General features: G+C 44.7%; 1 protein-coding gene across 1 annotated transcript in view; it reads left to right on the forward strand.

The window, feature by feature from the left end:
• Positions 1 to 6,667: 6,667 nt before the first annotated feature.
• gabra4 (gamma-aminobutyric acid type A receptor subunit alpha4) overlaps positions 6,668 to 11,536 on the forward strand; it is a gene marked incomplete at its 3' end in the record, with an annotated part of 19,596 nt that continues 14,727 nt past the window's right edge. Inside the window, 5 exon segments of the mRNA XM_080844136.1 lie at positions 6,668 to 6,789; positions 7,034 to 7,152; positions 8,541 to 8,608; positions 9,315 to 9,535; positions 9,737 to 9,819. Of these exon segments, the coding sequence (XP_080700262.1) occupies positions 6,704 to 6,789; positions 7,034 to 7,152; positions 8,541 to 8,608; positions 9,315 to 9,535; positions 9,737 to 9,819 (577 nt within the window). The 5' untranslated portion in view covers positions 6,668 to 6,703.

Raw genomic sequence — 11,536 nt, forward strand, 5'->3', positions numbered from 1 at the left:
AAAAGCTATTAGCGCCTCACACCATAATATTTTTTGAGTCGCACAGACAAAACAAGATTTCATGTTGCAGCCAGGACGCCTCAGAGCATGACGAGGGTTATGTTGATATTTCTGTAAAGCTCGTTCAACATTAAAGCTCACGTACTGAGCTTGAGTACAGGATTGCACCATTTTGTTGCCCTTTCAGTGACCTACCATAAGGCGAGCTTCCCACCTCTGATATGCCAGGTCTCTGTGTGCCTCTCTGTGTGCCTCTCTGTGTGCCTCTCTGTGTGCCTCTCTGTGTGCCTCTCTGTGTGCCTCTAAGACTGTGGCGAACTCCCCAACTCTGATATGCAGGTCTCTGTGTGCCTTTAAGACCCACCTCTGATATGCAGGTCTCTGTGTGCCTTTAAGACCCACCTCTGATATGCCAGGTCTCTGTGTGCCTCTAAGACTGCTCCTTTTGCACTTTTGAATCTCATTGTTAAAGGGCCTCTGTACAATCGCTCCACGCACACAAACATTGACATCACAAACCAAAGTTCTTACCTTGCCATATGGATGCCTGAACTAGTCCTTACTTTGCCGTATGGATGCCTGAACTACTCCTTACTTTGCCGTACGGATACCTGAACCTACTCCTTACTTTGCCATACCAATGCCTGAACCTACTCCTTACTTTGCCGTATGGATGCCTGAACTTACTCCTTACTTTGCCGTAAGGATGCCTGAACTATTCCTTACTTTGCCGTACCAATGCCTGAACCCACACATGACAGGGACAGTGACAGACAAGCAACGAGTCGACCAGTGAAGTTGCCCGAGGAGTCAGACAGAGGTGGAGGAGAGTCTTCCTTCCTGGTGGCAGGCCCCTTAAACCGCCATGTTTGTGTCGTGATTGTGTATCTCGTTAAGCCAGTGTGCGCTGAGTGTCTGCGCAACATATGTTGACATGCGTGTGTTGACATGCGTGTGCATTTCGCCCGCGCCGCTGCAGCGCTCGCTATGTAGGCGGCAGGTATTTATTTCTTAAACAAGGGGCGGAAATGAGGCGTTCACTCTTTTATAGGCCATTTGGTGTGATGATTTCATGCGCGTCCCCGGAGTCCGCAGCCAGTGCGAGATCCAGGGAGAGAGAGAGGCGTTCTCAGATAGCTGGAAAAACATTTGCCCTCAGGCTAATGGAGTGTGCAGGAGAGGAGAGATTTCTCTTTCTCTCTCTCTCTCTCTCTCTCTCCGTCTCTCGCTATCTGTTTCTCTCTCCCTCTTTCACTTGCACTCTCTCCCCCCCAGCCTGCCATGAAAACATTCATCTCACCAAAACGCAGGGAAGGGAAAAACTGGCTCTTCGCCCGCTGATCGATCCCGCTGGAATGAGCAACAGTGAAGTGGGAAGCTGCCAACCGGCTTCCCATCCTTCCTGTAGCCAGCCCTTTCATTCGCAGCATCAAAGTACACAGTCAGCTCTACAGTCCATTCTCAGGTTGGATGGGCCGACTGAACACATCCCCATGTCTGAGCAGGGGAGTGTGGAGGCATCCCATATATGACAGAGGGGGGGAAATGGGTTTTGCTTCAAATGATCCTTCCCTCATCTTCGCTGAAACGAAGCTGCAGGTGTAATAGCTCTGCAAGGGCAGACTGACTTGCACACATCCCCCCCCCCCCCCCCCACACACACACACACACACACACAGCTTCATCACACCGAAGGCAGCTTGACTTTCACCAGATTAAAATGTGGAACATCTCTGAAGAGAGGGTTTTTTTCTTTCATTTTATCTTCTCTTGACAGTATGATGGATCTGTAGATGGTTTCCATCTGATGGATTTATAGATGGTAGTGGGCCTCTTTGGAGGGCTATATATATATATGTGTGTGTGGGTGTGTGTATGAGTGATAATATAGAAATATTAAACCGACCACTGTGATTTTACTACTAAGGGGTGCTCAAGGACGTATGGGTTCTTCAGATTGAAGACATCTTCAGGAGGACGAATGAATTCAGATGGGTTTCTACTCAAAACCCTTTCCAATGGTAAAAAATCCTTTGTTGTTGTTTCAGATTCTTCTTTAGGAAAGTTGTTTTTAAAGGGTTCTTTAAATATACTTGATGAAAGGGTTTTGTGTGTAAACATGTCCAGGCAAAGGGAGTTCTTCAAGTGCTCTTTGATGTAAAAGCACATACAAAGTAAACCCAAAAGTAAAAAAAAAAAAAAAAGAAGAAGAAGTCGATCGTAGACCTCTGAAGGACTCCTCGCTGAGTAAAACTTAAAACACTTTTCTTGGAGTGAGTCATGAGCCACCAGCTAGCAGTAGTTCTCCTTTTCATTCATGACTTACTGAAAGGAAAAGGTTCTTTAAGGACTCTCCTAAGTGGTTCCTGTTGAGGTTCCAGCAGAGGTGAACCATAAAACAAAAAGAACTAAAAGGCCGGATGTGGATTAAAAAACACTGCTGGGATTTTTGAAAGACGCAACACGCTGTGGTACCTTTGTTTCACCGAGCCCACATTACAGTTGGCACTCTGAGAACTTGTGTGTGAAAAATGACATACAAAGCCTCATTTCGTCATGAGATGGCTAGCCATACCCATACACTTCTCTCTGACTTCTCTCTCTCTATCCCCCTCTCCCCTCCCCTCCCCTCTCTCTTTCTCTCTTTTCCCCCATCTCTCTCTCTATCCCCCTCTCCCCTCCCCTTTCTCTTTCTCTCTCTCTCCCTCTCATCTCATTGCTCACACCGGAGGGGTGTCATGGAAACATGATCACAGTGGGCTCCTGCATCACTTCCTTAGTCATCGCCATCACAGACTGCACCCCCCACCAGGAGGAGCAGATGTATCCACCACACTTTGCTGGGGCTTTTTTGCTGAGCAGAGGGAAAAGATCCACAAAATACACACACACACACACACACACACACACACACGCGCGCCCAGACACTGTTGCGAAGCCGGCTAACCTTTCTTCTGGTGCACATTTGTCTGCTCTGTTGACTTCTTGACAGGAAGACGCTCCAGCCAGTTTTATGATGCAGCGATGGAATGGTGGCAGCGCTTTGGAAAAGTTTTGCCCGCACACCAGTGGGTAAGGAGTGGCAACAAGCCCTATTCGCCATGCCCTATTTCCTTGGCTTAAATCTGCTGAAATGTGTGACAAGCTCCGGGTACTAAAATCTGCAAAGTAGTCCCATAAAAACTGAATTAATTCCTTCTATGGCACATTTTCCGTAATATCCCAATTTCCCTATAAGCCATGCAAGTGTTATCATTAAACTCGTTTGAAGCTAAATATTTTTTTATTCAAATTTCGTAATTGTTATAAGAGGGAGCCATCTTAGTTTGATTCAAAATGTTGGAGGTCATTCTCCACAGTCAATGAACTATGAGTGAAGAAGCACACCAGCACTCTCACACAAAACGCTCAATGAAAGCCCATCTGCTCACTAACGCCATTGCACACTGAAAGCGCATCCGCTCTCTAATGCTATTGCACAACGAATGAGGAATAACACATCGAAGTGCGGAGCATTTTGCTTTCCACCAGTTCTCCTCCCCGTCTCCCTGTTCCTCTCAAATGCCTTTTTTTTCTTGGGTGGGATTTGATTACTACACAGCTTGACTCATGGTTCTGAGTCATTAGTCTCATTTGCCAAGCCCACTGCAAGGACTCCTGTCAATAACCCCATGTGCAATAAAGACAAAGTGCTTCTTCGCCAGGCAGAGCACAATGAGGTTAATGCCTTTCTGATGTCTCTGTGATGTTCTCTAAACGCTCGGATGCAAAAGCATTGCTGTCACCGTGGCTTCTGAACCGCAGTTTATCAGCATACAAAATTGCAGTCCATTTTAATGTTACACTTTGCAGAACACTTTTTCAGCCCTGGTTAACATTGATTTATCGATGATGTGCTCTTTTAAAACAGTGGATATGACTACCACTAATTCTGCATCTGTCTCGACTACATAACTTTTCATTTTGTAATTCATTTTTTTTTATTTTACGTAACGTAATTTTAGCTAGGTATTTTCAAACTAAAGTTTATTTTAGTAAATAAAGTCAAATCATACCACGACACATACTTAAAGTGAAGACTTAAATAAAGTACAGATTTTAAAGCAGTAAAGCTTGAATTCGGATCCTTTACAGTTTAATCGTGTTTGTCACGTACGTAAGTGTTTTTCAGTCACCATGTTATGTGCTGTGTGGTCTACTGAGAACCCAAGTAGGACACCAAGACTCCTGATGGCACCCCACAGCTCAGTGCTCTCCATGAGCTTCGTCCTCTTTCACTCCATCAAGTCTCAAACACAGAATTAGTCTCAAATCTGTTTCTTTGCTCTACTAATGAACATACTCAATGCCAGAGTGAAGGATGAGACTGACTGCGAGAGAGAGTGAGAGAGAGGGGGGGGAGAAAAAGAGATAGGGGGAGAAGGAGAGAGATTGAAGGGGTAATTATCTTTGCTGCCCCCCCGCCATAGGGTAAAAAAAAAACAGTTTTAGGAACTACCACTGTAATTCATGTCTCTCATGTTTGCATTCAACCTAACATAAATGGTGTGTCCACAAACACACCCACACACACAACCACACACACACACACACACACACACACGCACACACACACACACACACACACACACACACACACACACACACACACACACACACACACAGGTACATAGAGAGATGGTGGGGGAAGAGCCTATGAGAGGTGCTCTCTCCTGATATAATCTGCCTACTGTAAGTGTTAAGTGTAAATTAAGACTTCTTCAGGTATGTGTGTATGTATGAAGTGTGTGTGTATGTATGAGGTGTGTGTGTGAGACGTGTGTGTGTGGGTGTGAATGAGGTGTGTGTAGGAGGTATGTGTGTATGTATGAGGTGTGTGAGTGTGTGTATGAGGTGTGTGCTTATGTATGAGGTCTGTGTTTATGTATGAGGTGTGTGAGTGTGTGTATGAGGTGTGTGTGTATGTATGAGGTCTGTGTGTCTGTATGAGGCATGTGTGAAATAACCCTTTACGCTTGATCCCCTAGGGTCAATGTAAACCATTTTGAATTATTAAACAATTATCATTAATGTCAAACAATTATTTATATTTAAATGGACATGTACATGTATTTGTCATCTGGTTTTCCTCACTGGCTGGCCGAAGTGAAATTGTTTACAGCTACTCTCTCGGCCAAATCTCTTTTGTATTACCTCTGAGTATGAATTTGACAGATGGCATATTTTATAGGATTAAGAAAGCAGGTCTCAGTGGTGCGTCCCCATGGTTGCCGTGGCATCAAACACCTTGGAGATGGGGCTTTTGGATTGGCCAAATCAGCTCGGAGAGTGGCTTTGGATTGGCTAAATCAAACAGGCAAGCAGCACGGGAGATGAGTGAACACACCGCGCCTCCCATGGAGGTGGGCTGCACCCCTCGCCTCCTCTTGGCCAGCCAGCAATCCCACTCACTCCAAAGGGCTTTGTTCCCATCCCAGGTGCTGAGAAATCTGTCAGGCAGCATGTGACTTGCCCCATTTAGTTTACAGTGGGGCTGTACCTGAATGAGAGAAAGAGAGAGAGAGAGAGAGAGAGAAAGGAGAGAGAGGGGGCAGAGTGAGGAACACAGAATAATAGAGAAAGAGCTAGAAAGAGATGAGGAGTGAGAGAGGATGAATGTGCGAGGGATGGATGTACATAAGGAGTGGGGAGACTGTAAAACTGTGTGTGTTTGTGCGTGTGTGTGTGTTTGTGTGTGTGTGTGTGTGTGTGCGTGTGTGTGTGTGTGTGTGTGTGTGTGTATGCGTGCATGTGTTTGTGTGTGTGTGTGTGTGTGCGCACACCTGAGTGTCCATGTGCGTATGCTTAGATTCCTGAACAATGGCTGACCCAAATGAAACCGATGCACTGAAAGCTTTTGTTTAAAATCGCTCACAATCACTATTGTTTGAACATAAGCCACATTAAATATGCAGGGCCAAATTTGGGTCCAAATGCATGTGTGCAGATTTGTGGGTATGTCTGTCTTCTAAGGTATAAACAAAGTTTTCTCTAGAACAGGGGAGTCAATCATAATCAGTTGTCCTACCTTAGTGTGTGGCCAGTGCCTTTATAACACGTTTGATTCGGTTTGATTCAGTTGTATAATCTGTTCTCTCTCGCTCTCTCTCTCTCTCTCTTCCTCCCTCCCTCTCTTTCTCTTTCTCTCTCTCTCTCTCTCTCTCTCTGTCTCTCGCTCTCTCTCTCAAACATCTAACACTTCTGGCGTAGTAGCCTATACAGACAACGTCTTCAAACCCACACGCTGGTTATTCTCCCCGTCGTTGCACACAATAGTGTGAGAACTGGATCTGTTGCGCGAGGGACTCACAACCTAGTGTGGGCATGAAACCCCGCGCGCAGCACTAGCACAAGTTCAACTCTGTTCGTCTTTTTTTCCCAATCGCTTTCAAGAAAACGGTGAGTTTAAAGGATGTCTGTTAACGGGTCTTTACAGCAAGAGCGTTTCTGGTGTGGATTTACTCAACAAGCTACCTACGAAGTATTTGATCAGATGCGCAACTGACGAGGGTTTCAATGCCGATGGAAACAGAGCGCAAAGGTGGTGATGCCGGTGGTTCCTTCAGCGCCGTTCGACCGCACTTGCTCACGGCTGTAATCTCTTCTCGGGACAAGACATTTGGCGCGGGGAAATGTGAAGAGGCTTAAAGTATGGCATGCAAAGATGGTCTCTGTCAAGAAGGAGATGGTGACTGCGATGTATCCAAGTTGCGTTTCTACTCTCTTGTACTTACTCTTCGTGACTGCTTGGTGAGTTTCGAGGATCACCCAAAGATATTTATACTACCTTGCATTATGAGACCCTTCACTCTATCACAAGTTCGTATGGATAAGCTACATCCCATTTCCCTAAGGCACCGAAAAGAGGGCATGGATCCTCAATATTACTTAATTCAAACATTGTATGAATTCATATCACCAACAATAGCCTAAATTCGGCAAGTGCGTTCTGATAATAAATGGCATTAGTGTGGCTGTTTTTTTCTTTTTGCAGTATAAGGAGAATCTCTGGCCAGCCCAAAAAGGATGATAAAATATACCCTGAGAATTTTACAAGAATTTTAGATCGTCTTCTGGATGGCTACGACAACAGACTTCGACCTGGATTCGGGGGTATGTACTTTGGTGACAGCACTCATCTAAGTGGTACAAGGTGTTAAAGTAAGTGAAGAGTTTCACTCTGGTATCACATAGGTTGGGTTGCTTTCTATTGTTTGTTCTTGGTGAGGATTTAGCGCTAACATGTTGCTCTCTAGCCTTTTGAGTCAATGCGCATCCTAAAAATACAGACTCTTTACTGAAAGGCAATTCTGTGTTTTTTTCAAGAATTAATCCCCAAGTAACAGTTGCTTCCTCTCAAACCAGCTTTGATTTGATTCTAAGAAGAATCTCTTACACCAATACCTTCTAATGTTTAAGCGAATTTTGTTATGTAATATCTGATAGAAAAAGCCGCTTAATGCACAATGTAAGTAGGAAGAGTGCAGATGTTCTTTTTTGTGTGTGTGTGTGTGTGTGTGTGTGTGGGCAGTCACAACCTCCGCCCCCACTCGCAGTTACCGTCCTAAAATATGTGCAAAGATAAATAAATATCTCAACTTATCTCTCCTCTAGAAATGGGGAAATGATTTATAGCTGGTATGAGATGTAGCCTATGATTTCACAGCACGACTCCATCAAAAGACTGCTCTCCGGGCGCCTTCAGTTTCCGAACTGAACCTTCGATGTGTGCATAGATGATCGGCTTACATCCCCGGAGGGTTTATATACTAAACCCCGTTAACTATTTTCACTCCATTATATAAACGCCTAGGAGGCAGAGCAAGCTATTAAATGACCACATTGCATGCAGGAGCAGCGTTAAGCATTTGGGATTACAAGTCATTTTAGCCTGTTACTCAGCAAATATACCATAGTAAGCTATCATTAGATTTCCTACCAAGGTCTGGCATGATAATGGTTTTATAATCACACCACAAAAAAAAAAAAAACAGATCGCAAAAAAGTGAGTTGGATGGTATGCCAATTACTCTAAATGGTGATGTTATCAGGCATTTTGATTTAAATTGACTTTCTTTAACGGGGTCAAGTTGTATACCAGCAACTCAGAAGTATGCTCCCATCGAAGCCTAGTGTACCGAAAGTTCATAAGCTCATTTGCAGATTGAAAAATTACAGAAATGTAGAATGGTTAAAATGTAAAAGCCTGTATGTTCATTAATTACATGTCTAACAAGTGCCATCCATTCTTCCTGAGGCACCACCAGATCTATTATACTCATTTAATTTCATATAGCATGTTAAAAACTCCCTGATACAGGAGTTTGAAGTGGCACATGAAGTGACTTTGGAGAGACCTGCTTTTGACGAAACATGTTATACACAGCAGAGAAAAGGAGAGGCCTGAAGTTCTGCTGGTTTAGACATGCCAGTAAGTAAGACGTTCTTCCTGAACATGCTTTGTGTAGAAGTGCAGTAGTAACGCCAAATGCTTTTGGCAGGTCCGGTGACGGAGGTGAAGACTGATATCTACGTCACCAGCTTCGGACCTGTTTCTGATGTTGAAATGGTAAGTCATCCTGCAGAACAAGGAGCTTTATTGCAGAGCTATATTCAACATCAATGTGATAAACATGTACAAAAGTTTACGTGACAGGAAGGGGTAGCCATACACGTGCATCTAGTTTGTAGTCTGTCAGTCCTCTGTTTTGACTCTTTTTGGTTGTCTGACATGCCTTGATGTTTTTGTATATTTCCTCTAACTAAAACATTTATGCCCAACTGGATTCAAGGTTTCTGGGGATGTTTTTTTGGTGACTCTAAGACAAAAACATGCAGAGCTTTAAAGGCATATTGACAACAACAACAAAAAAAACTAAACGTCCCTCCACAGGGTTAAAGGCCCTTGAGATGTGTGTTATAAAAAAAGGGTTCACCTGGCACCTATTGGTGCATGCTTGTGAGTGGTCTGGGGCTTTCGGCTGCTTGTTGGTAACGCATGATGTAATCACGGGGAGACAGATGCTGCTAAGGAGGTTAGTGAGCGAGCCAGCCAGCCAAAAACACTCCGGGGCCAGGGCTTAGTGCCGTTGGTCACCGCAGGAAGAATGACTAAATCAGCATTACAGTCCGTAGTCTCATGTCCTAAGTTTGGAGGATTTGTTCAGCATTACAGATCAAAATCTATCTGATGAATGGCTAAATGTGGTGAGAAATGTCCAATGTTTTTGTTTTGTTTGTTTGTTTGTTTGTTTGTTTGTTTCCTGTATCGATAGGAGTACACGATGGATGTGTTTTTTCGTCAAACGTGGGTGGACAGGAGACTGAGGTACGAGGGCCCTATTGAGATCTTGAGGCTCAACAATCTCATGGTGACTAAGGTGTGGACCCCAGACACATTCTTCAGGAATGGGAAGCGGTCTGTGGCCCACAACATGACGGCTCCAAACAAGCTGTTCCGAATCATGAAGAACGGCACCATCCTGTACACAATGAGGTAAGAGTTTTTGGGTAGTTTCCTTTTGGGTCAGGTGCAAACACATCATGCTGTACTGAGTGCAGGTGAAACATGTACAAACAAATGATTGCTTTGATTTTTGTATGTATTTGTAATGGTATATTTTTATATGTGTGTGTGTGTGTGTGTATGTGTGTGTGTGTGTGTGTGTGTGTGTGTGTGTTGTGTGTGTGTTTGTAGGCTAACGATCAGTGCACAATGTCCAATGAAGCTGGTGGATTTTCCAATGGACGGTCATTCCTGTCCCCTTAAATTTGGGAGCTGTAAGTAACTCCACCCTCAAGGTCGTGTCAACTAACCCCAGCAAGATGAAGCACATTTAACTCATCACACCCCTCTCTTACTCTTCTACATCCTATATGACAACACTTTTTGGGTTACTGTAACTTATGGCAGTTACGGTTTAATCAGTTTTCAGCAACACATGTTTTCAGCAAGTTCTAGCCTTTTATTTTTGACACATAGTTAATATGGGATGGGGTTAATAAACAGGACAATGTACCTCATGCTCTTGACTGAGCTTTACAGATCCTTAATCCTTGTGATTTCCCTGCCATGAACGTGAAGCGTGCTTTTGGAAAGGAGGACGTATTTCTCACTTCTACAAGTGGTGATTCAGCTTGAGTTAAATTAGGATGAACACGACGCACGGCATTCTATTAGTGTAGTTGCTTGGAGGTCTGTCAAAATAACAGAGAATGTGCTGTTGCTACAAATGTTCAACCCCATCCCGCTTTTTACAGAATTGTCATACTGTGAACGCTAAATGGCAAAGAGGCTTTTTGGAATTAATTTACTGTGATCTCAACGTGACTTATTAATGCTGTCACTTTGGAAGACATTATGGTGTGTTCTTGCAGTTAGAACATTTTGAAAAACATATTGAGGTTAATCCAAGCCAGACAGTGAACATCAATCCAGAGTGTTTCTGCAGTGTGTGTGTTGTTAGAACTCCTCAGTCCCTTGCGGAAGGTCCACAACAATAGCTTCGTTTGCGGGAAGTCGAAATGCAAATCTCAAAAAACGCACAACCAGAACAAAGAATTACATTCTTAGTATCTGCACGACGCTCAAGACCGGTCAGCAAAAAAAAAAAAAAAATGAAATAAAGAAAAAAGGAAAAGGAGAGAGGGGGAGAAAGACAGAGAGGGGGAGAGGGGGAGAGGGGGAGAAAGACAGAGAGGGGGAGAGGGAGAGAGGGGGAGAAAGACAGAGAGGGGGAGAGGGGGGAGACTAATCTCAAAAAGAGGAATCTGTGGAACATGGTTGGCTCTTATCACCGCTGCCTGAGTGATTTGGAGATAATATCTGTCCTGGAGATGGAAGGAGGAAAGCTCGGTGGGGACGATTTCCACCCCACCCCCTCCCCCTCCTCCTCCTCCTCCCCCTCCTCCTCCTCCTCCTCCTCCTCCTCCTCCACTACCTCATGGTTCCAGTAAGTACAGTGACATTGGGGAGGACAAAGTTCTGATTTGGAGCTCCCCAGCGATTAATCTCTCTTTGGAGTGGTAATAATAGCAGTGGCCACTTCCCCCGCGCCCCTTCCCCACTGCGTGGCTCACAGCCTGGGGGAAGGGAAGCAGACGCGAGAGCCGCTGGCCTTTCTGCAGCACCGCAAAGGTCAAAATGCTTCTTCTCCTGCCCCGGGTTAGCGTAGACCTACTCAAGCTCTGCCAGTCGTCCCTCCATCCCTCCCTCCCTCCCTCCTTCTCTCCCCCTCTCTCTTTCTTGTTTCTTCTCCCTCCGACCATCCCTCTCAACTTCTAATACCCCTTCTCTCTCTCTCTCCTTGCATTCTTCTGTCTATATCTTACTCTTTCTCTCTTTCGGTTTCACCCTTCATTTCACTCTGTTTCTCTCTCTCTCTCCCCCTCATCCGCCTCTTTTTTCTTGGACCCTTTTTTCTAATTTTCTCAGTGCCTCTCCCCCCTCCACTCCACTCCCGTCCTTCTTTCTCTCTCTCTCTCTCTCTCTCTCTCT

Source organism: Sprattus sprattus (genome assembly GCF_963457725.1).
Source record: "Sprattus sprattus genome assembly, chromosome: 8".
In the NCBI taxonomy this organism is placed as follows: Eukaryota; Metazoa; Chordata; class Actinopteri; order Clupeiformes; family Clupeidae; genus Sprattus; species Sprattus sprattus.